At 46.9% G+C, this 24235-nt stretch overlaps 3 protein-coding genes across 4 annotated transcripts; 2 read left to right on the forward strand and 1 right to left on the reverse strand.

The window, feature by feature from the left end:
• The first annotated feature begins 335 nt into the window (after positions 1–335).
• On the forward strand, positions 336–5259 carry LOC136547607 (telomere repeat-binding protein 5-like). 2 transcript variants are annotated; one of them, XM_066539572.1, is made up of 10 exons: positions 336–590; positions 1542–1722; positions 1820–2642; positions 2755–2934; positions 3019–3078; positions 3157–3236; positions 3344–3585; positions 3677–4000; positions 4083–4146; positions 4817–5259. In XM_066539572.1, the coding sequence occupies exons 2-10, from the start codon at positions 1552–1554 to the stop codon at positions 4991–4993; spliced, it is 2121 nt and encodes a 706-aa protein (XP_066395669.1). In that variant the 5' UTR covers positions 336–590; positions 1542–1551; the 3' UTR covers positions 4994–5259. The 2 variants fall into 2 exon arrangements, with proteins under 2 accessions (XP_066395669.1, XP_066395666.1); XM_066539569.1 differs by lacking the exon at positions 336–590 and adding an exon at positions 747–1040.
• Positions 5260–17183: 11924 nt separating this feature from the next.
• LOC136547631 (uncharacterized) lies at positions 17184–20284 on the forward strand. Its single transcript, XM_066539578.1, has 4 exons — positions 17184–17341; positions 17730–17981; positions 18197–18444; positions 19556–20284. The coding sequence occupies exons 2-4, from the start codon at positions 17732–17734 to the stop codon at positions 19979–19981; spliced, it is 924 nt and encodes a 307-aa protein (XP_066395675.1). The 5' UTR covers positions 17184–17341; positions 17730–17731; the 3' UTR covers positions 19982–20284.
• A 226-nt stretch (positions 20285–20510) lies between these two features.
• On the reverse strand, positions 20511–23631 carry LOC136547623 (receptor-like cytoplasmic kinase 176). The gene is made up of 6 exons (XM_066539576.1): positions 23340–23631; positions 22632–22963; positions 22414–22549; positions 22186–22328; positions 21975–22098; positions 20511–21184 (listed from the first exon to the last, which is right to left on the reverse strand). Exons 1-6 carry the CDS (start codon positions 23407–23409, stop codon positions 20847–20849), a joined length of 1143 nt encoding a protein of 380 aa, XP_066395673.1. The 5' UTR covers positions 23410–23631; the 3' UTR covers positions 20511–20846.
• Positions 23632–24235: the final 604 nt, after the last annotated feature.

Raw genomic sequence — 24235 nt, forward strand, 5'->3', positions numbered from 1 at the left:
TGGTCACGAGGGAGTCGAGGGCCACCGTTGGATCCGACGGCGCGGCAGGCGCGTCCGCTCCCCCCACCGACGGCCCGGATCTGCGGCACGTGTCCCGGGCGCGGGGACGCCTCTTCCGCTGTAATAAGCCGGGACAGGCGCCCGCTGCTGTCGGATGGGCCACGTGGGCACCGCGGGAGAGCAGAACCGGTCGTTGGGGCGGGGCCGCGTGGGGTTTAACCGGGAGCAGCCGGTGGCGCTCCTCCCCGGGATGGCGTGGGCGTAAGCATAGCGAGGTGCGAGCGCGGGGTTGGGGGGGTTTAAGAAGGGGGTTGGTTTTGAGGGGTTTTGGCCAACCCACACCACCGCACCACGCGCCTCCACGACCAGAAGAAAAAACCAAGGCGGAGGGCGGAGAGGAGAGCAAGGAGGGAGAAGGGGGGAAAGGGAAATAAAAACAAAAGAGGAGAGGCCAAGCAAGGCGAGGAGGAGGAAGAGGGAGCACCCCAGAGGCAGGGGAGGGGGGGATAATTCCGCAGGGGTCGAGGGATCTCGGCGGGTCCGGCCGCGGAGGAGCACCAGCGAGGCGGGCGAGCGTCGACGCCGGCGAGGTGAGCACGGCGTGCTAATTCCGGGGAATTCTGCCGAATTATGCGGCTTTCAGGGCTGGGTTTCGTGTTTTGGTGCCCCGCTGTGGCGGGCGCTGCTGCGTTGGGGGTTTTGCCTCCGCCCTGTTTCGGTGCACTCTGTCCGAATTCTGCTTGCTTTGATCCGATCCGCCGCGCTGTGCTCCGACAAGGAGGTGAATTCGCGTCTTTCTGAGATTCCGGTACATTTCGGAGCCGCGGTTTGAATTCGTGGGGTTTTGCTTAATTTCGCGTCGAATTGCTGCGAATCGGGTGCCGAGATCGGATCTGGCCTCGCCCGATTCACGATTTCCTCGACGTTCTTGTGCGCCTGTGAGGTTTGCGGTTCGCTCTTTCTTTTTTAATCGACGTGCCCGCTTTCCTTTTGGCAGTTGCTTAATCCTCACGGATTCCGATGCACGAGGTTTTAAAAAGGTTCTCTTCCCCTCTCTCTCTCTCTGCCTTTTGATCGCTTGGCGTACTGGTTTACCTGGCGAATTTATTTGCTTGTGCATTAAATTCAGCGGCGAAACCATTTCGTATAGGAAAAAAACATTTCCTCTCTCTGAGGTGTTAACTCGGATCACGAGTTGAAGTATGAATTCTCTCCATTTCTTCTGCTGTTTCTGTGTTTGCCTAATTAATACTATGAGTTTTGATTCGCTCTTGGAGCGCAGCTTGTTGAAAATTCTTTTCATTTTGGCCGTTTCACGTCTGGATCTCTCGGCTATCGGCTTGGGGTATTGGGATTCGAACTTTTGGTAATTAATTACTGCAAACGCAGTAGTATGATCGTTCCCTGTTTAATTAATGGAATGGAGGGTTTAAACAAGATTTATCCCAAGTTACTACGGATATCCCGATGAATGATTTCTTTTTTTTATTCTACCTACTAGTACCAGTTTTCCTTTGCTGATGGCTAATTGGTTCTTGCAGATTTGTGTTGATGACAAGCCATGAACAGCGCAACCACCAGTTGTTAACTAACCCTCTTGTAAACTTCAAGCAACCGAAGCGAAGAGCAGAAATGGTGTTCCAAAAGAGGTCGTCGTCAGAGATGGAGTCGTGCGGTGCAGGCCAAGTCGCGGAGATGCCGCACGTTCCCAAGTCCGCGAGGGTACGCTGCTTTCAGCGCATCGATTCGGCCCTCGCTTCGCTGCCCTTGGTTGGCAAGTCTGACAAGGATGGCGTTTCTTGTTCGGTGAAATGTGCAGGGCAAGAGATCGGTCAGGAAGAAGGAGGCCCGGAGCCCGGCCCAGATGTCCGCATTCGACCTTCTCGCGACGGTGGCAGGGAAGCTGCTTGATGAGGGGGTGGGCTCGCTTGGGAACATGAGCACCGGTGCCCCGGCCTTGGCTGCGTGCGCGAAGGATGTCCGTGTGAAGCAGGAGCAGTGTGATGAGGAAATGAAACAGTTCAAGCATGAGGTGACGGATCAGGATAGCTGCAATGAGAGTGCAATTCTCCCCCACATTGCGTTCCAGCGGGCGGCAAATAATGCTCGGATTGAGGATCCTAAGGCAAAGTCTGAAGCCCAGGACAAGGAATCCTCCATGATCAGCTGTACCAAGGCTGAATTGGGTTGTAATTTTGGTGTGATCGCAGACAGGTGGTCGCCTGAATCCGTGGAATCAGGAGCCTTCACAGGAGATGCAGTGGCGAGCCTGATGCCGACGGCCCCAGCAGGATTTCATAAGAATGCACCCGAAATGTATAATTTGCTTGATTCAATGGATGTGGATGCCAAGCCTCCTCCTTTGGTCAGCTCTGACAGCACCGGCGAGGTGCCATTGTATGACGATAAAATTCACCGCTCAACCTCCTTACCAAGGGGCCCAAAGGGAGTGGGGGGTTTTGCTGTAGATAGAGATGATGATGACGATAAGTCCTCTGGGTGCACTCATCCGAGCACCACCACTAACAGGGATTTCAGGTCCAATTGTACAGCTGAGTATAGTAGGGTAAGGAAGCTGCTCACTAGTAAGTACAGGAAAGTTGCTCCAGCGAGGATTCACAAATCTGATCTTTCCTACAGTGGTAAGCACTGGAAAATCTTGATCTTCCTTTTCTTTATATTTCAGTAACACTACATTGATGGAATTTGTATTCAAACCAGCTCCATGTAACTTGAATTCATTGATCCTATCAGATGTCGAGCGGAAGCCTTCTTTCCGGAACAAGAAAATGCATTATACACGACAGAGGACACAAAGGAGTACATTCAAGCGGAGGAAGCTCTTTGATCGCCATTCGGTTCTAGCATCTGAATTTGGTGCAGCAAATGGAAAGGGAAACACAAAGGTTACCGGAAGAGACTCTCATGCTGAAGGTTTGTAATACTTCCACCCAGGAATTTGCTATTCATGTTATTTCCTGTTTTGTTACTTATCTGTTGGTAATGATTCTTCTGCAGCAAACAAGGGGACTACTTCAATGCCATTCCAGAAATCTTGTGTGTCAAATGATTGCCATGGTAAGATTTTACTCCCAAGCAAGTTCATTTAATCTCCACTGTCTATATTTAGTCCTGAGATTGCCTTTTTTCTTGCAGTGAAACTTAGAATTAAGTCTTTTAAGGTGCCTGAACTTCTTGTTGAAATCCCAGAAAGTGCAACTGTTGGCTCACTAAAGGTATGTACAGGACATCTGTTTATTTTTTATGTGCAACGAGATTATATTTTTTTTAGTTTTTCTGCTCAATGGGTTTTCCTGTCGTTTAATTAGTATTTCCAATGCAGAAAACTGTTCTCGAGGCAGTGACTGCGATTCTTGGAGGTGGTCTTCGTGTTGGTGTTCTTCACCATGGAAAGAAAGTCAGAGATGATAGTAAAACGTTAAGTCAGGCTGGGATTGGCCAGGATGATATGCTGGACAACCTAGGCTTTTCACTTGAACCCAACTGTACACAAAACCCGCAAGTCCAAGCTCCTGAAGATATCAGTTTCCTCGAAACCATTGATACTACCGAACCCCTCGCAAGGTAACAAACCATGCTTCATAATAATTCACTTCATGTTATAATTTGAAGTGCCTTCACCCTGACCCAGATTGGTGAACTTTGTCTGATACAGGATTGCACCTGCTGACTCGTGTTCTAAGCATGGTGAAGTTGATGTATCACAGGAGCTTGCATTAACCCCATTAGCAATGAACTACCAGGGCAGTGATCATGATTCTGTGCACTCCCCTGGGGGTGTCTCATCACCCGATAAAGTGTCCACAAACTCGCGAGCTTTAGTTCCAGTTGCAGCTGCAGATCCCAATGCAGGAGCTGTAGTTCCAGCGAATAAGTCTAAGAGGTCACCAGAGCAGGGGCAACGCAGAATCAGGCGCCCGTTCTCTGTTGCTGAAGTAGAAGCACTTGTGCTCGCAGTCGAAAAGCTTGGAACGGGAAGGTATAGTTTCTTATTCCCCTTATTCGACCTGACAAAGAATTTCTTGGCTTCTTCTTACTGTATAGTTATGGATATCATGTAGGTGGCGAGATGTTAAACTTCGCGCTTTTGACAATGCAAAGCACCGTACTTACGTTGATCTTAAGGTAATAACTGTCAAATGCTTGACTTTGACTTCAACTGAAGACTAAGCAAAATATCTTTGCACTGCATATTCTCGTCAAATCTGATAATTAGTTTCCTCACTGTCCTTTCCTGATTTATTGATTGGTTCTCTTGATTTCCTTTTTTTTTTGCCGAACCTTTAAATTGCGGATCGTATACTTATGCTTTATGCAAAATCCCTAGTGGGGTTAGGTTACTTGGCCGATTTAACCAATAGTTTGGTGCTTGTGGGTTTTAGGCTCCTCACCCAACAGGAGCGTGCTGATTTTGTGTTTTTTGTTTAGGAGGTTTCGGTCAGACTCTTGTTCTTGAAAAACTTTTGTCCTTGTGATTCAGTTGGTGCTGTCCCCACGCTTCAGCTTTGTAGTTTGGCTGGCTGGGTCATGTGGGTTTTAGTACCAGAATGGTTCACCTAGAAACAAAGGAGACCCATTCTTGCACGTCAACTAACCCGATCCGGACTTCAGAAAAAAAAGGTCCGGCTGAGGGATCAGATAACCTTTCCTTTATTAGACTGGAAGCTTCTTGGCTGCTTTGCACTGCATTGCTGCACCTGTTGGAAACTGCCTGCATTCTCTGGTCAAATTTTGACCATAACTTTGATTTTGAACAGACGATGAACTAACCGTGTCGAAATTGTGGTGCGAACAGGACAAATGGAAGACGCTGGTGCACACAGCGAGCATCTCGCCACAGCAGCGGCGTGGCGAGCCGGTGCCTCAGGAGCTGCTCGACCGGGTCCTGGCGGCCCAGGCCTACTGGTCCCAGCAGCAAGCCAAGCTCCAGCCTAAGACGCCCCCGCTGGCTGAGGCTCGCTTGCTCACCTAATAATTCGATGATCCCGGCTGATGGCCTCCTCCGAGGCCGTTGCAGCCTTTGTATAAAGTCACAGGAGGTTTAAGGAAGATATTAGAAAAAAAGAATACATATATAAGGTACAAGAAGCATTGACCGATTTGTTGTAATATCTACTCACCACCGGTTATTCTTTAAGCCAGGATTCTCTCTCCTTGTGAATTTAACCAAAGGAAAGGGTATTTCTTTGGCAAATTGTACATGTTGATGATGGAAGAAGAAGATGATCCATGAACTGAGATCTGCAGTGTCTACTACTAATGGCTCACAATTTTTGCAATTGTGATTAAGAAATTGAAGGTCCTGCTTAACCAAGCTCTCCGGCTCCAGCTCCAGCTTTTGGATTCACTTGTGAAGTTGTTGCCTCCTTACAGAAGCTGAGAACCCAACAGTGTATTTGGCTTGATATAGTCTCTGACCCACTCATACTGAGGGCCACAGAAGCCGTAAAAGGAGGGTAGCTTCTTTTGTTGAGTTTAGGCTTTTGGAGCAAAGCTCCAGCATCGAAGTCTAGGCTGGAGACGGAGCGAGGCAAAGCGGCACCGAAAGGAAGCAAGCTTCAGATTCTTTTGTTCAATTGAATTCATTCTTTTGTTAGTGTGGAGTGACGGAAGGATAGGAGATTAGGAGGGATGGATCTTTGGTTCACTTTTCCTTTTTTTTTCTTCTTCTATTACATTAGCTGTACTATGTTATTTCACAAATCTTGTAGTTACCCTCAAATTTGTAATTGATGAATTAACAAAATGGAAGGAAATACTTTTATACCACTTCGCTACCCTTTTTAAACTACATGGCTCTCTTCCAGCATATGATGGGCGTTCCTGTGATTAGTTTCGTGTCGAGACTCAACAGGTGATCCTGCCTGGGATCGGGCCTCGATTAGATGCTTATTAATTTCTTGTCCTGTGTCAGAGTACTGCCGCTGGAGTTTAATTATTGGAGATTCTTATCCATTAGCCCCAATCATAACCCCATGTGCTAAAAGTTACTGACGCCACACCATCGAATTAGTTTGTAACTGCTGCCTTTAACTAGTAGTAGTACTCCTCTCTCCAACTAGCTGTCTCGGAATATTATAATATCAAATTATCAATGTGATTATGTGAATTAGCAAAACCAGGAAGTTGACTTGGAGTCCTGCATGTTCATACTACAAGCTGTTTAAATGCCTTGCGATTGACATATTGGACTTGTTGAAAAAAATAGGCATTTATAACATTATATTCTGAATATAAATCATGACAGCATTTATAACATTATATTCTGAATATAAATCATGACAGAGATAGTATCTCTATACACGATTCCAATACTAATTAAATAGAGCATGCTATTTTCGTAAATTAGCATAGAAACAAACATGTAGTATTGAAAGCAATAGAACAAATCATAATTTAATGGTTTGAAAATTATACTTTTGAGAGGGAGATTTTTTTTAATTTTAACACTTTTTGAAAACTAATTTTAAATCTAACACGGTCGGGTTTTTTTTAAACTAACACTTTTGGCCGCGTCTATTGCCCTGCGCGCGGCCAAATGCCTGTGCCGCGCCATGCATGGTGGCGCGGTAGAGGGCTGACGTGGCGGCGACTGGAATCGCTGACCGCTGATGGAGCAGGGCCTGTCGCGCCATCGATCTTAGCGCAGCACTGTCGCGCTCTGATCCGTAGCGCAGCAGAGCCGAATAAATATCTCGAGCGAGCCCCCCGCCCGCACGCACCCCCGCCCGCCCGCCCGCCGCCAGCCGCACGCGCCCCGCTGCCGCGTAGCGCCCGCCCGCACGCGGCCGCGCCACGAACGCCGGCGCCTCAAGGCCGCCCGCTCCTAAGGTACCTCCCTCTCGATTTCATGTTATTTTGATTATTATTGTTTTAGGATAATTAGTGATTTAGGATAATTAGTAATATATGATAGTTAGGGTTTTATGATTGTTATTGATTTATGATAGTTAGTGATTTAGGATAGTTAGGTTAGTGAATTTGTTTGTGATTTACGTAGGTAGTTTTTAGGTTTGAGGTTAGGATTTTGGGTTTAAGGATTGATTAGGTATTTATTATTTAGTTTATAGTTAGTTATTTAGTTAGGGATTTTGGATATAGATACTAGCTTACAAATGTCGGTACTTACTAGTGCGTGATATGTCAATTTTGATGACTTCATGAAGTTTCGTCAAATGCTTATATTCCTAGTGAAGTTGTTTATGTTACTAATGCGTGATATGTCTGTTAATTTTACTTTGAATATATACATGTGCTTTCATATTGCATAACAAGTGGTTCAAATTTTGTAATGCTACATAATATTAATTTGAATTTTATTAATTTGAATACTCTAACGCTTTGTTTATCAATTTGTAACAGGATGATCCCCACGCAGCACCCGTTGTACCCTATTCTTGAGGTGGAGTACGACGATCAGCACCGAGCACACATCTTGAGTGACAACGATGCAGAGATGGCATTGCCTACTTTGAGGCCCCGCACGCACACCAGGACACACCAGTGGGACGAGCGTTATACGCCGTACATACAGCGTACCGGCTTCCTCGAGCTTGTCCGTGTTGTCAACCACGGTCTTCAGCCCCTTGACCCAGCACTACTTACTGCAGGTCTGCAGCTGTAGACAGGTGCGAGTGCATTCTTTGTACATAAACTTTCTTGTAATAAATTTGAGGCAACTAACAGTCGTTCTATTCTTATAACAGGTGGAGGCATGAGACCCACACGTTCCACCTACCTTGTGGCGAGATGACCTTGACCATGCAGGACGTGAAGGCTATTTTTGGCCTTCGGTTGGAGGGGACTTTCAGTGACAGGGATAGTTGACAACGATCACTGGAGGGAGCTGGTGGCTCAGTTTACTGGCTTTCTTCTACCGGACGACGAGGCTTCCAAGAAAAATAAGTGAGAAGTTAAAGCCTATTTAATACTTGCATTGCTTTCCTGCAGCCATCGGGTCTCATGTTCTTTGGTAAATTTCAGGGAAACTTCCAGTGTTTCGTCGTCCTAGATCACGGAGCGCTTTGATTACTTATACCCACAGGCTGAGCAGGCTCAGATCGACATGTTCGCTTGAGTGTGGCTCTAGCACTTTCTTGGTGCTTTCCTCTTCCCAGACGCCTCGGGCAACACCATCAGCTGGATCTTCCTTAACATACTACGCCAGACGTGGGAGAACATAGCAGCGTACAGCTAGGGCAGCGCAGTCCTGGCATGGACGTATCGATAGCTATGCGTTGCCTGCCGTCGCACCTCAGGGTATGCGAACCTCGGAGGTTGCTCATACCTACTCCAGGTTTGGTGTTGGGAATGATGGCCTGTTGGAAGGCCACTTAGTACTGGTTTACCGGTAAGTACTTCGGTTCATTATATTCTTCGATATGGTTACATATGATGAGTTTATTAATGGCTAGTTCATTATCGTGTTCAATGCAGCAATAGAACGGGCATGATACACTCACTACAGCTTTGTTTATCTGGACAGAATCAGAGTTAGAGGGAATACGAGGCGCAAGTACATGGAGTACACGGACGGTCTCGATGTCCTGACACAGCACCAGGTTACGCTCTCTTTACTATCATACATATGTCTTGTTCGATCTACACTATATTACAACCTAACTCAATTACGAAATTTCAGGTGCATTGGTGTCATTGGGATGCTCCAGAGCTCTAGTACTATCTCAGTCCTATAGGGACGAGTCAGACGAGTATCGCTGCGACGTCCCTCTTATTTTCTTCCATGTGGTCGAGATTCACTTGCCCATCAGGGTCTGTAGACAGTTTGGAAGAATGATAGGCTGCCCACCACCACTTTACTCCACCAACCAAGGATTGCACGGGTGTGTTATCGATTAATAACAAAGCTATAATTTAGAGGTGTGTGTGGTACAACTAATATCGTTTTGTTGCAGGTATGACCACAGAGAGAGGTACAAGACCAAGGATTAACGCGTGACACACAACGCACACATCCATTTATGGCAGAACAGGGTACGACAACCGGTCTATGCGGGTCCTCCACACGACCAGCACACCTTCGACGAGTACCTGCGGTAGCTTCACAGGTCTACGAGGACACATATCAAGCCCCCGTACACTAAAGAGGCGATTGACGAGGACTTGGAGGAAGATGTCATCGAAGATGTGTACGACGTTACCACTAGGGAGGATACACAGCTACAGAGAGCCCCGCTTTAAAGATACGTGGTAAGATACTTGAATTGTATAATTTATTATCCTTTTGGTATTAAGTATGTGTACTAAAACTGTCCAACCACGTTTCTGTACCTAGGTGACACAATTGTCAAGGATGTCCAACGAAGCAGCGTTTTGGCTTCACGAGTCTAGAGGACAGGGTCCAGGCGTTCTCGCGGCTTTTGTGGAGGTAAACATAAACTTGTCCGTTCCGAAAATGTTTCTTTAGTGTATATGCGTTTGGGAAATGCACTAACTTTAACGTCTATTTATGCAGAAAGTGAAGAAGAGTTGCAGGAAGCTAGATCAGAAGTCGAGCTGCATGGACACTCTTTATGAGGAACCGCCACTCCCGGCGTGGTCGGGTGGCATGTCTTCGGCCTCTTTGAGGACACCAGCTGACTCTTCTCAACCGATGACAGGTGCCACTTTCACGGTACGTACACCACCACATCATAGCGCTGGGAAGGACCCTACAACCGAGGACGACGACGATGACGACGACGACCCCCAGGCTTCCGCAAACAGCACGACCAGTGGGACAATTGGCCGCAGGACGAGATCGGCATGTCTCAGCTAGGTGGTGCCCCGCTTGGTACCCAAGGAGCCTCACAGATACTAACAAAGGTAGTTTCTTTAAATACGTATACTCCATGAACTAACGATCATAAAGAATTATAATAATCGTGTGTATTATATACTTGCAGGGTACGAGCCGTACGCACCGTCGACGCGACCATACCGACGTTGGCTACACTCCTAATGTGTTGCCAATAAATCCAAAGAGACAGAGGCGTCCGAGGGATCCTTACACTCCTAGGTCTTAGTTTGTTAGGTCTAACGAATATTGGTGTTCGAAACTTGCGGGGTTATTTGGTTATGTTATGTCAAACTTATGTCAAACCAATGAAAATGTTCTGTGGTCAACTTGCGCATGGACTTTATTTATTTGCTTCATATGCGTTTCTATGTGTCGCGGCAGCACTGCCGGCGAGATTAAGTAGCAACTAGTTCGGGAACCGACAGTCCCATCATATCTCGACGCCGGTGACCGGTGTCTTGCGCGAGGGGTCGAGGAAGCTAGGGTCCATGATCGCGTCGCCGCCGATCCTACAATATGGGGCCAAAAAGCCCAAGAAAGATGTTCTCTTAAAAAATTTCTGTTTCAATCCGATCCAATTTTTCGTCAAGCGCTACTTAGAATAACTCCCACTATCGGCGTGACGCGTTCCGATTAAACCGTCTAGGTACCGCTGGGCGGGCGTGGCGGTCAGACGGGCTTGCTGCTCGGGCAGGCGGGGTTTTATTCAGCTCTGCCGCGTCAAGCTCGGTGGCGCGGCAGGCCCTGCCTCGTCAGCGGTCAGCGATTCCGGTCGCCGCCACGTCAGCCCTTTGCCGCTCTACCATGCATGGCTTGGCACAGACATTTGGCCGCGCCAGGGCAATAGGCGCGGCCAAAAGTGTTAGTTTTTTTAAAAAAACCCGACCGTGTTAGATTTAAAATTAGTTTTAAAAAAGTGTTAAAAAATTGAGAGGGATCGGTGCTGGGGCACCAAGGGCGTTATTACTCGAGTCTAATCGAGTCTCTTTGATGTAGTCGAACTCAACTAATGCAGTGGGGGAATTTGATGTAGTGCAGCTGACTTAATGGAAGAGCAGTGTTCTTGATGATAATGTTAATGATGTTAACGAGGACTGGTCGTCAGAGCAGTAACATAGCATCGTCTGGTTTGGCTAGAAGGCAACCTATTGTGAGACCCGTTATGAAGAACAAAAGCACGTGCAGGAGACCCGTTATGAAGAACACAAGCAGTCGTGCTTCACAAAAAAACTTATCCGTACTTTTCAGGTGTAGTACACGTTCAGCCTGTTAGTATTGGAAACATATACATGCCTTTGAAGAGAGGAAGAAAAATCTAACTGGTTATCTATCCCAAGAGGAGTTGGTTCATATTATACATATACAGATAGTAGAACCGTCTACCTTCCCACCAACTATATCCTACGTACCATCTCTAGTCGTAACATTAAAACCCATTAGAAACGTATACATGCCTTTGAAATTTATTAGAATTCTTACATATGTGGGCTACGGGGCTAGCATATTATATATATAAATCCTAATAGTACAAGGATATATATAATAATAATATACAATTGCGGTTACCTGCAAAGATTTCAAAGGTTGAAACCATTGACCTCTGACTCTAAGGGGAATGGGCAAAAACACAGGGCTTGTTCGGCTGGTATTAGAGTTGGCTGATAAATCGACTGAAACTGTTTTGTTGTGAGAGAAAAATATTGTAGATTAGCCGATAAACCGACGGACGAACAGGCCCTGTACCGCCGAGTCCAGGCCTTGTGGGTAGTACGTAGTAGATCCCTTAGAAGCACGCACGACCCATCTGGCGTAGCTAGCTGTTCCGTATACTGAAAGAATACCGCGTGTTGGATTGGCGTGTGATGATTGGATTGGGGGAGCGAAAGCCAGAATATTCCCCCATGTGTGGAAACTGTGGCGTATAAACCAGGATTAGAAAAGGTACAAGCAAGCAGGCACAGGAGAGACGCAACGCAGGGTCGACGAGCGACGAACCGGCAACTGATACCAGGCTGGATGCGACTCCTAGCTGTTGCTTGGAAGCGAGAGAGAGATCAGGAGGGGAACACCGACACCCATGCCTTGCTTGCCCCTGCGGCCTGTGCCATTGGCCACAGAAAAGCCCACAACAAGGCTTTGTGCTAAAACAATGTCGCTAGCTTAGCCGCTTAGGTCCATGCAAACCTTTTTATGGCCAGATGGATGAAGCATTAGTTGGGATCAGATCAGATCACGCCGGATCATGGCGAGTGTTGGTGCTCGTGTTCCTTCAGTCCTCCTAATGCGCAGGCACAACCAGCTGGGCCCCAGTAGCTCCTCCATGATCACTGCTCGCACGGGACTGTCTGTGGCCACTAGCCAGGACGTGTGGGCGAGACGGCTACATGTATCGGCCTCATTCATTCATTGTTCGTCCATCGGCGCGCCCATACCCAACGTGCACCTGTCACACCTCTCTACCTCTGCGTGCATGTCCGTGTATCTCTCTCCCCCGCATTATCCTGAGACGAGTTAAGTATATTGATTGATTAAGCACGGAACATGCGAGTGTTTTGAGGCTGATCCGATGGGCAGCCGGCCGGCCGGCACCGCGCACGCCATGTTCGCCTCCATGTGGATGGGATGGGGCTCCCCCCACGCATCTGACCGCGATTTGTTGGTCGCCCGGAGCTTGGCTCGTTTCCTGGCGAACGCAAAACGCCAACGCACGCAGGTCGGCGGGCGGAACGGCCGAACCGGAGGGCGGGCTCGTTCGTTGCGCGGCAGCGTACGGCACCCCGCAGCCCCGCGCATGTGATCTGGGCGGCGTGCCGTTTGCCGGTGCGGGCAAACGGTTAGTGTTAGGCCCGCCGGTCCGGTGACGTCTCTGGCGACGCAGCCGTGACGGGATTGTGCGTTCAGCGGGAGGAGAGGTGTATTTGGGAAATTTGTACTGTTGTTGAGTGTTGATCATTAGGAAACGAAAGGAAATCGCACTGTTTCTACATATTTTTTGAGGTGCAGTCTTGTTAGATTTGATGGGAACACTCAAATATTTATGATCCAATACTACTATACTATTGAAATGCCCTGTGGATATGCCTTTACGCATTGTTTAGTTGGACCTTAAAGTCTAAAAAGTTGCTACAGTACCTGTCACATCGAATGTTTGCGGCCCGTGCATGGAGCATTAAATGTAGACGAAAAGAAAAAGTAATTGCACAGTTTAGTGAGAAATTGCGAGACGAACGTTTTAAGCCTAATTAGTCAATGTTTGGACACTATTTGCCAAATAAAAACGAAGATACTACAGTAACCCTAAATTTCAAATTTCGCGAACTAAACAAGAGCTTATTTACATACAAAGCATACAGGCCTAGTATGTTGCTAGTTTCTACAGGTCAATTGAGAGCGTAGTAGTTGGTGGCGGTGGTGGGTGACGATGGCTACAGTGGCGTATGCTTACCACATTACCAACTGGTCCACGGTGGCGCGCTCCATTGCTTTCTTTCTTTCTTTCTTTAATTATCGCCCACCAGCCGCGTTTGACATTTGAATTTGTCTCGACGCCAGCGAACAAACCCTTGCATTGCGGTAGGAGTATAACTAGCCGCCGATCTGAGGATTTATATATTCTACAAGAAGAAAAAAAAACGCACCCCGAGTACTACTGCTACTTTAATTTCTCCTGCCATGCCTGACGACGGGACCTTGATACATATTTTTCAACTAGGGCCTCGTTTAGATTGCAAATTTTTGCAATTTGGACATTATAGCATGTTTTGTTTGTATTTGACAAACTTTGTCCGATCATGGATAGGCTCAAAAGATTCGTCTCGTGATTTACAACCAAACTGTGCAATTAGTTATTTTTTTACCTACATTTAATACTCTATGCATACATCTAAAAATTAATGTGACGAAGAGAGAGCGAAAAAACTGAAATTTTGAGGCAATCTAAACAAGGCCTAGCTATAGGAAGCCGCCATGTGCTTCTTCGGCGTTATTCCAGACAAATTCATGACATGATTAAGCTTTTTAGAAGCGGCTAAAAATGAGATCTTCTCTTTTGTTAACAAAATTAAAAATGAGATCAAGCCATCAAGGCAAGAAGCTGAGAATAGCCTGCCGACTGCCGTCCAGCTCGTTGCCTGCGTGTTACTGTGTCGTGCACACCACCTGGCCCTGCATGCCGAGAAACAGCAGCTAGCAGAGAGCGAGTCAACAGCATATTCCGTTCGTTACGGGACTGCCAATTTGGAACGAGGACGCAAATTGATTTCTTCTCATCGTTTCTGAAACTCTGTCATCAGAAAGTACATTTGGAACGAGGACGCAACTCCTGCGGGACGGAACCGCTTCCAGAATCCAGAGCTGACGAAGCAGAGCACACGTAAACTGACGACACGCAATGCCGCCGAGCCGGCAATCCTCCATGCGTGCCGCCGTGAGCCAGTGCCCATGGGTTTTGCCGGTTCTCTGGTAGAATGATACTACAAGTAACACGCTTCTAGTCTAACCCAGTGCCGCATGGGTCCGAGTTGGGCAGGTAACTAAGAGAGAGGTGGCGCTGGCGCGGAGGAGAGGGACACGTGAAGAAGACGAACCCCGTGGTCTTTAACAGACGGCTGCGAGTGGTTTGCTCGCAACTCCCAACCAACGACGAACGCACAAGGTTTACCTGCTCGGCCGGTAACCTATAGCTTGACGCGCTTAAAGATAACGACGAAGTAATGCTAGCACTAGGTAAAACCAGGTAGCGATAGATAGGCTTGAGCAGATGACTTTTTTTGCTTATCTATATCTACTATATGCATGCACGAGAAGAGCATGGTGTTTGGTGGAAGCTTCTCACGCGTGCGGCGATGCGAGCGGAACGCAGTTCTTTGACCCGCCCCGCATCGACCGGCGGACGGAGCAGGACGATTTGGACTCGCCCATCGCGTTCTCGCACGCTAGGTGCCTGGCGAGCCGGGTACGCGTTGTTGGGGTACGACGACGTGTTCGGGGGCGCTGGAATGCTGGATGCTTCATGCCGCGTGCTGGCTGCTGAGTCATGACGCTTGTGTTTTCTTTTTCAGACCCAAAGCGCGACACCTCTCTATGATGATGGCTTCTGGAATTTGTTCTACTCATCTACTCTGTTCGATGCGTATTCGTCCGCCAGGTGAGTTGCAGAATGGTTTTGCCGTTTTTTTTTTTCTGATGAAGCACGATGCAAAACCTCGACCTGAACTCCGACTTTCTTATAATAACTATACCGAAAATATGGACAGTCGTACTTGCATCGAATGGTATTTGTATACGAAACAAATGTACCAGTCTCGGTGGAAGATGTATTTGGTTTGCCAAACTGAATCTTTTCCGCAAACAAATTATTCCCGTTCTTCAACAACGAAAACAGCGCAACAGTGGTTACTTTCGGCCCAGAATAAGGTGCCGCCCTCAAATCCTCGCAGACCCAGGCCCAGGTCCAGGCCTGAGGCAGAGAAGAGGGACACGGCTGCTTGCAATGGGCCTATACACCGACTAGGCGACTATTTCTTCCAAAGTGGTTTTCCCCTCTGAACTATTAAGGGGGTGTCTTGGCTCTCTGAGGGGCTTCTCTCGTTTTGGAGGAGTAAAACATGACTTATTCAGAAAAATGTTTGGCAGGGCTCCTCTTGAGAAGCCGGAGCTAGAGCCAATGAGGAGCCCTAAAGGCCTGTTTCGGGAACAAGATTTTTTCCCCATGTTTCAAACAGGTCCCAAGATGTTTTTCTCAAACTTCAAAACCAAACTACCTGCTGTCTCGAATCTTGACTTTCATCAAACAAATTATCAGATTGAACAATGGTTAACATGTTGAACAAACTGCTCCTAGTTCACGGGAATTGTTGTTCTATGTCTCTTAGGACAATACAAAGTTCACTTGAAAATGGTACGTTGAAGAGAAAATTATTTCTAGTTTATGAGAAAGTTATATCTTTGGGTAATGCTAGCGCACAGACATCCGATGAGGGTTAATTCCATCGGACGCCCGCCCACATGCCTAACCCGCTCCCATCCGCGCACCCCGCCCCCATCCCCATTCGTTCGCCGACCACCGCCTCGTCGTGCCCCCATTTCCCGGCGCCCTCTGACTCTCCGAACAACATGAAACACGTACAACATGAAACACCTAGAACATACACTTACAACATACGTGTGTAAACAAATGCAACATCCAGGTAGAACACTTGCAACTTATAACATGAAAACACTTGCTGCAACAGAAGGCTAAAACAGATGAAACATTTTGGAACACACGGTTGCAACATATGTGTGAAAACATATGCAACATCCAGATCAAACGCTTGCAACACATTCTCAAAATAGATGAAACATTTTGAGCAAACGTTTGCAACATGCATCTGAAACACTTACAACATAGGCAACATGTGCAACATCTCTCGATCTACTTTTGCAACATTCATATGAAACAATCGCAACATACCTCTAAACACCTCTAAAATAATTGAAGCATACATTTGCAACATAGGGGGATAGAGGTTGGACCAGTCGATGGGGTGGGAGCGGGCGGCGAGCGGCTGCGCGCGAGCACCATAGCCACCAGTACCGGGCTTGGCTCGCCGGCGATGGTGGGGGTGGGGGCGAGGATCGCCATGGCCGCCGGGGTGGGGGGAGTTCGGTCGCGGGGGTGAGAGAGGGTGCCGCTGGGGGTGGGGAGGGCGGCGCGTCGAGGTGGGGGAGAACCACCCTTTCCCCTGCAACACCGCTGCGCCACCTCCATGGTTGTCGTGAGGGGGCGAGTGGATCTCGCCAGAGTGGAGGAGAGGGCCGTCGGATCTGTAGGCGTTGGGGGCTCCCAATGGGGGAGGACGCCGAGCGTAGAAAGGGGTAAGGATGGAAGGAGGAAGCGAAGGGATACATTTTTTTAATATACAGGCAGGCGAGAGCGAGCGTCGGGGGGTGAAAAGCCGTCCAAGACGTTTGTGCGGTCCATCATACGCCCGACAGGTAGCATTTCGTATATATCCTTATACGGGAAAAATGTTCCAGGTTCATGGAATTGTTCTTGTTCCATGTAAAACGGATTTCAATTTCAAAGGAAAAAAGATATTCGTCCTTAGTAAAATATTTTTTTTGTAGTACTACAATAAGTATGATTACTGCTACTTATTTGAAACCAATATTTCCCTGAACATTGCTAGTGTCCCATATAGAAAGAATAAATATGAAACCAAAAGGAATAAGAAAATAAAAAGAAAGAGAGAAAATAAATAAATTTGGAAAAGAAATGCGTGAAAGGTAATGGGCTAATGGCCCGGGAGAAGTCCCGTACGGGTGCACTCCGCCTGGGCCGAACAATCCTGCTGGGCTACGGCCGCCGCCGCATCCGACATCCGGTTACCCTTCATCAGCCCGCGTGCGCTCTCCTCTGTCTCTCTCCTGGTCTCCCCCTCTCCTGCGACGACAGGGTGGGGCTACCGCCGCCGCCGCCGCCCTACGCAGGTGCCGAGGCCTTCGTCGGTCTCTTCGCCGTCGACGAGCACCCGCTAGGTACTCCACCCTTCTGTTCCCTGCCTATTGTGCGAAACTGAAGCTCCCAAACTCTTAACCTAGAGCTATTTGGTTATTTGATGCCTTTAATGGGTCCTCCCGTGAGTGCTGATCTGACGATACTGTTTATCTGACTGTTCTGCTACCTTGCATTGTTGTTGAATTGTGCAATTTAGAAGATATAGTGGGGTTAGATGTTGGGCCGATTATGAATTTATGATAGCCTAAGCTGGTATTAGTTTTGTTTGGGGTCCTAGAACATTGAGCTGATGCTGTGTGATGTGTTTGTTTGATCTAGATTTCCGAATTGATGATTCCATGAGTCATGATCTGTTTTATCAAAAAAAAAGAATGATATGTTGTTGATCTTGTCATTTTTGTGCTTCAGAGATGCAGGATAGAATGAGACGGCAGGGGCAATACGGTGAAGCAGATATCAACTCTATGGTTGCTGCCCAGTTGCATCACTACCAGGCACAGCAAAGGGTACAGCAACACCCTGAGAATAGCTACAGTGGAAGAGACCCTGCGCAAGCTTCTGGGGAGCATCACTACACTCCCCCGAAGGTGAGACAGAGTCAATGGGATCGAGGTGGACCAAACGTCCCAAGCCAGGTTCCGTCATATGCATATAACGAAGGCATGTACTGCTGCTTAATTTGATAATTTTACATCTTTTCTTTTCCTTTTTTCAAATGGCCCCTTCTTCATCTCTTGCAAAATATAATACTAGTTGCAGTTGGACACCCTATATCTTTGATTGGAGGGATACAAAACTTTTTTGATTGGAGGGATAAAAAACTATTACTTACTACTTACAGTTCTGTAATATCATGCTGACTGTTAGTGATACAGCCCAAGGTGCTGGACGTGCACAATCCTTTTACGATGGCAAGAGATCTGATTCAAAGGTTGGTCTAGAAAAGCAGCCCAGCAAGGAATCTAGGGACCAACCTCATACTGACCGGACTGAAACAAGATACGAGAATTATAATCTTCCTCGGACATTTGAAGGTCTTGAACAAAGTTTTCACGAAGACATTATTTTGCTATCCAAGGAACTACAGGATGCAGAGGATGCTGAAAATTCTAGACACATGGAGGTATGCCAAATGCATAGTATTTTTTTCTTTGGTATGTGAATACTGAAGGTATGGATGATTCCACCATATGCTGATCTAGCAAGAGTAGTATAGCAGTATAAAGTATTAACAGTTTGTCATTTCTCCTCCTGATTTTTTGTTGTAGACTAAAAGGCTTTGTTGTTGCTTGCTGTGGTTACCCCCCCCCCCCCCCCACACACACACACCACCACCACACACACCCACCCACCCACCCACCCATTGACATGAGGTCTTTATCCATTTGTCAAGAGGATTTAATATCATTGTCTATTTCAATTTTGGTATGGCTGGCCATGTGCAAGCGGGTAAACTGCTACTTTTATGCCGCTGGGTTTTCTTTTTGTGTCTTGTAGGTTGGTCTATTCTATGCACATTCTCAATCATTCTAACATATCAGCTTAGATCCACCATTATTTATATTAGTCACTAAGTATGCCTAAGCAGATTTAACATTCAGTTCTTACCTATACAATGTATATAGAATATCTTGTTCAGAGAAGTATGATAATATATCCTCAACTAGAAAGTTAGCATGGCTCACATACTAAATTCAAATGGTTGTCTTCCCCCTCAGGCTTATTTGGATACATCCTTTATCTCCCAATTTTCATTTGGATTGGAGTAGAAAAAGAACTAATTTCCACTTAAATCCCGCCCAATATGTATGGGTTGGAAGAGATTATCATGTTCCCAAATGAGGCCTTCATATGGTTGTCCATATATTCATTGGCTTACACTATTGTTGTGATTTAAGGGGTCTTCATGGGTTGATTTATTTCTATAGTAGCGAACAAATCAGCTATTTGAAGGTGTTGATGCATGAACTCAAATTCCGTACTTCACTTAGAAACATTGTTGTATGCTTGATAATAAAGGTATGAATTTATAATAGTCAATGTGTTAACTGTGGAAAATGGAAGTTGCCACAAGGATATAATAAAAATGTTGTCACCCTCACAGGACTCTGGAGTCTGGAGTTAAATATGGTTGAGCAACATCTGTTTGTAGTTGTGATCTATTGATTCAGTAGTTTTATACATTTATTGAACTAAGACAACCATCATTCCATGTTTCTTATGTCTGTCTACAGAGATTGAAGGAGATAAATACACAATACCAGGAGAAACTATTAGCACTTCGAGCTCGTCAAGCGAACTATAGAGATGAGTTCCTGCATAAGGAATCTCTAGCACGCCAGCAACAATACCAGCACGCCAGCATGAGCCATTATGCCAATAAGTCCACGGCTGGGGAACAGCATGGTTATCACCCAACAGCATTGCCTGGGGAGCAGCACGGTTATAATCCTACATCAGCAGGCACACCTCCTGTTGCTGCTGGAGGTGCTTACGGAGAGGCTCATCGGGGTTATGCATCTGGCCAGTATGAATCCTTTAGCGATCGTCCAGATTACCCAGAGTTCCATGGTGGGGGCAGAGGTCGTGGTCGTGGTTCTGAACACCGTGGTCAATACCCTGGTGCTCGTGCTTATAACTCTGGTGGCCGGCAATTCTAGGTATGCTTTGAAGAACGATCTGTCGTCACTCTGTCAGGCGGGCTCATATCACCTGATGTCAGCGTGCCGTGCCTTGCGGTATTAGAAGCTTGGTGTTGCAACCTCCTGGAAACCTAAGCGTTCATAAAACTTGTTCTACAGTTCGAGGTTACTGGTATGAGAGCAATGAACTACTTTTATGGTTTTGCCAGAGTTCATTCTGGTTGTAATTTGTAGATGAACGAGAGAATATTGTCTTTGCTGTTTCTCTGCTATTCATGTTATATCATCTCGGAAGCAATAAAATTTCAACCTCTTTATATAGTTTCAAAATGACAAAGCTATAGTAGCTTCTAGCATCAGAGTGATGATCATATGCCACTGATTTGCACTACTTGTGATTGTGAAACATCTACTTTTGAAAAGGCTAGTAAAAACTGATTCCGCTTATTCTGGCGCTTGGCACAACAGAAACCTGTAAAACAGGATATGCAAACAGCGCCATATATAAACATCAGCTCTGCATATGCTGTAAAATTTAGTTGCATCATTTAGTTGGCAAGCAATTTGCAGCGCAGTCCTTCAAAATGCATTTTAACAATATCAAGAACATTCAACTGGGATTTTGCAGTGAAGTGGGACAAAAGAAAATAACTTTTGCACCTCTGGTACAACGAAGACTACTAAAATATATAAGTACTAGAGACCCAACTTACAACGACGAAGCAACTAGCTGTACACAAAGCAAGGCAATATTATATTCTCTTCACAAGCTACTTAGCCCTTCAGATCCTCATCCGTTCTCTGTTTTTACTTCCCTAAAGTATTACAGGAGGATGCTCCAGACTCCAGCGAGGTAGTGGACATCTGTAGCCAGCAATCCTCCCTACTTACTTGCCAGCTTTTTCACTGAGCCCTTGGCCTCTTGAAGTTCTTCTAATACAGTCACAGCCTGATCCATGCCAGGCCTGCATCGTGCGTCCATCGACAAGCATTGCAGTGCGAGGGCTGCCATCTTCTGAGCCGCAGGAAGGGAATACTGGGAACCCAGCCTTGAGTCCAGGACATGGATGACCCTCCTCTTGTTGGTGATGTAAGGTCTAGCCCACTCCACCAGATTGTGCTGACCAGGCGGGCGGTTCTTGTCCAGAGCACGCTGCCCAGACAGCAACTCCAAAAGAACAACACCGTAGCTGTACACATCGCTCTTCGCGGTCAAATGGCCTGTGTACCATTAGGGTAGGCAATATAAGTTGCCGTAAATTATACATATGCATATCATTTGATTTGACTTCTAACATTAGAGCATGTGCGAAAATTTGTAGGTTAAAGAACAAGTTGCAAGCAATTGAGTAATCAGGATGTGTGTGTTGACTTGAGTACCACAATTCCTGATTTCATGGTAGTTCATACATGAAACCAGCTGGAGAATTTAGTATATTTTTATGGACTAACCAAAGGTATGGCAACCATAAAGTACCATTCAAGTAGCATAACGTGGCGCTTCAATTTTTCTCCTTTACAGGATGGCATACATCATACACTTCATTCTTTAGTTTTTATATCATAAGGCGCACATGAACGAGACAAGAAATACTAATCTATAAGGATAGTACAGCGACATACTGTGCTTCTTTGCCCCCCACCCCTCCAAAAAATAAATAAATTATATGATAGTATATGAGTTGCTTTAAACAAATGGCCCATCAAAGCACAGTGCAAAATCATGACATATAAAAATATAAGTAAAGGAATCTAACTAAATGGCATGGATACAATCAGTATCCTTGTCTTGCAAAATATATGTTTCTCAGCTATAGAGATATGATGGAAGAATAAAAAAGAAAAAAATAGAAAGACACACAATGAAATAAATAGATCAATAAAAAAGAAAGTTATGATGAAAGAAGAAAGTTTCATCTACCCACTCTCAGTATAGCCATTATAATGCATCAAAATAACAGCGAAACAATATGATATATTATTGGCCGCCAAATCATGTTACAAAGATTACCTGTTGCAAGATATTCAGGGGCAGCATATCCTTGTGTCCCCATGACCCTAGTAGAAACATGACTTTTATCACCACTTGGACCGTCTTTTGCCAGACCAAAATCAGACAATTTTGCATTGTATTCCTGTAAAAGGTTAAATAAAGAATTTCGAATCTTTAGATAAAAGTTCATTTGAATTGCACATATTGAAAGAATGGTTTGCAAGCAGACCGAGTCGAGAAGAATATTGGAGGTCTTGAAATCGCGGTAAATAACTTTAGCCTGGTCGCCATGCAGGAAAGCAAGACCTCTGGCAGCTTCAAGCGCAACCTTCATGCGTAAGTTCCATGGGAGAGGTTGGAAGTTCGAGCTCCCTGTAATATCATAGCATTCAGTCCTTTTCATAAAGCAAGAAGCCAAGAATGAAGGGATATCGCAAAAGAACACAAGAGAGCCTACTCCTGAAAAGATGATGCTCCAAGCTCCCTCTTGGCATGTACTCATACACAAGAAGCCGTTGCTCGTCCTCCAAGCAGTACCCAATAAGTTTTACAAGATTAGGGTGGGATAACTGCCCTAGGTAATTGACCTCAGCCTGCAAAGTTATCGCAGATACAAATTAAAGCCACCTATGACTGAGAGTCAAACAAACACAACAGGAGTGGAGAGACACCAACCAGCCATTCTCTGTGCCCTTGGAAGCTGTCGAGCTTGAGCTTCTTCACCGCGACAATCATCCCAGTGCCCGGTTTCACAGGCGCAAGCGTGCGCTCATCCATCCATCCCTTGAACACAGAGCCAAAGCCTCCCTCCCCGAGCAGGCTGTCCGGCCTGAAGTTCCTCGTGGAGCCTTTCAGTTCACTGAATGTGAACTTGCGAACATTCGACGACTCCAGGATCTCTGTCTCCGTACGGGGAGTTGGTGGCACCGACGACGAAGAGCCGGACGTCTTGGTACCGAAGGTGCTGGTGTCGGTTGCATTCTTGCTGCTGTTTTTAGAACCGGTCCCTGGATAGATTACAAGCATCTACTAATTTAGCAAGAAGGAAAGTTTGTTCCTCGTGATGCCATACTTCCAGAATTGAAGTGCTAGTGCTACTACTACTTCTTTGGCTAATAAACCTCTGACTCAATATTCCCGAAATGGACTACTGAATTTGAATTGTTCTATTCTTGGAGGCGCAGAAAACATGGAGATTTTTTTCTTCTTCAAATCCAGGTCGGCTATTATTTGGTTTTCCCCCCAAGTGCAACAAAACGAATCAGTAAACGCTCCTACTCATATATCGGAAGCAAAAACAGAAGGTCGCTGCAACAATCAGAGTTAAGAAGGCGGACTTAAACACGCTGGCTCTCAGTAACGAGGAAAATGAGATTCTAGTACCTGACGAATTGGGGGCACTGAAGGAAGGGTTGATCTCGGCGTTCCCCTCCACGCCGGCGCAGTTCCCCATCAGGAACAAATTAAGATGCCCAGCACGAACGAACGAGGCGGCAGCGCGCGGGGAGGGAGCTAGAGGCAGGCTGCTGAACGTCTGGGTTTATTTGCCTCGTGGTGTCATCCTTTGGCCGCTCTGCTGGGTTGGAAGATGTAGAATCATGGCTGCTGCTGTGCTGGCTCTGGCTGCCTCTGCCTGCCTGCGAGCGAGGGTGGTGGAGGTGGTGGTGGGAGCCGTGGGGTCCGTTAGCTCATTAATGGACGGCGACGGGCAAGGCCGCCTTTCCGTCTCGTCTCCCACTTCTCTTTTGTACCCCTAATTTTTTTTTTCTTCAAAGCGCTTCACGCCTTCGCCTCCTCAGACTGTCTCCAACCGTGGGGACCTAAAAACGAAACGCATTTCATCCTTTGCGTCGCGCATAGCCAATGGGTTAGGACCCAAAACATCACCCTTTCCAACAGAACGCAAAAGATCCCGTGGTTGCGTCCTCCTCCGTGCGCTGCCTTCGGCCCGGCCGCGTCCTCCTCCGTGCCGGCGTGCCGCTGCCTTCGGCCTCCCTCTCTTCTCCCTCTCCTCTCCCTCTATCTCCTCCCTCCGGCAGTGCGGGACCCCTCCTAGGCAGGCGAGCGAGGTGCGCAGCGGATGGTGGGGGCCGAATCCGTCTCGCCACGCCGCACCGGCCGCGCTCCGCCTTGCCGGCCGTGGGAGCAGCCGCGGCCACTGGCTCGAAGGAGTCGCCGTCGCCGTGGGGGAGAAGCAGCCCGCGGCGACCTTGCCGAGGCCGTCGGCGAGGAGCGAGGTGACGGCGTCGAGCCCTGTCGTCCTCAAGAAGGTCAAGCGT

The sequence above is a fragment of the Miscanthus floridulus genome, chromosome 1 (assembly GCF_019320115.1).
Source record: "Miscanthus floridulus cultivar M001 chromosome 1, ASM1932011v1, whole genome shotgun sequence".
Lineage (NCBI taxonomy): Eukaryota > Viridiplantae > Streptophyta > Magnoliopsida > Poales > Poaceae > Miscanthus > Miscanthus floridulus.

Coding starts and splice junctions, on each gene's coding strand:
- LOC136547607 (XM_066539569.1), top strand. CDS start 1,021: ATGCACGAGGTTTTAAAAAG. Junction 2,643..2,754: donor ATCTGATCTTTCCTACAGTG/GTAAGCACTGGA, acceptor TGATCCTATCAG/ATGTCGAGCGGAAGCCTTCT. Junction 2,935..3,018: donor AAGAGACTCTCATGCTGAAG/GTTTGTAATACT, acceptor ATTCTTCTGCAG/CAAACAAGGGGACTACTTCA.
- LOC136547631 (XM_066539578.1), top strand. CDS start 17,732: ATGCAGGATAGAATGAGACGGCAGGGGCAATACGGTGAAGCAGATATC. Junction 17,982..18,196: donor GTCATATGCATATAACGAAG/GCATGTACTGCT, acceptor TTAGTGATACAG/CCCAAGGTGCTGGACGTGCA. Junction 18,445..19,555: donor AAAATTCTAGACACATGGAG/GTATGCCAAATG, acceptor GTCTGTCTACAG/AGATTGAAGGAGATAAATAC.
- LOC136547623 (XM_066539576.1), bottom strand. CDS start 23,409: ATGGGGAACTGCGCCGGCGTGGAGGGGAACGCCGAGATCAACCCTTCC. Junction 22,099..22,185: donor CCAATATTCTTCTCGACTCG/GTCTGCTTGCAA, acceptor AACCTTTTACAG/GAATACAATGCAAAATTGTC. Junction 21,185..21,974: donor CCCTGAATATCTTGCAACAG/GTAATCTTTGTA, acceptor AATGGTACACAG/GCCATTTGACCGCGAAGAGC.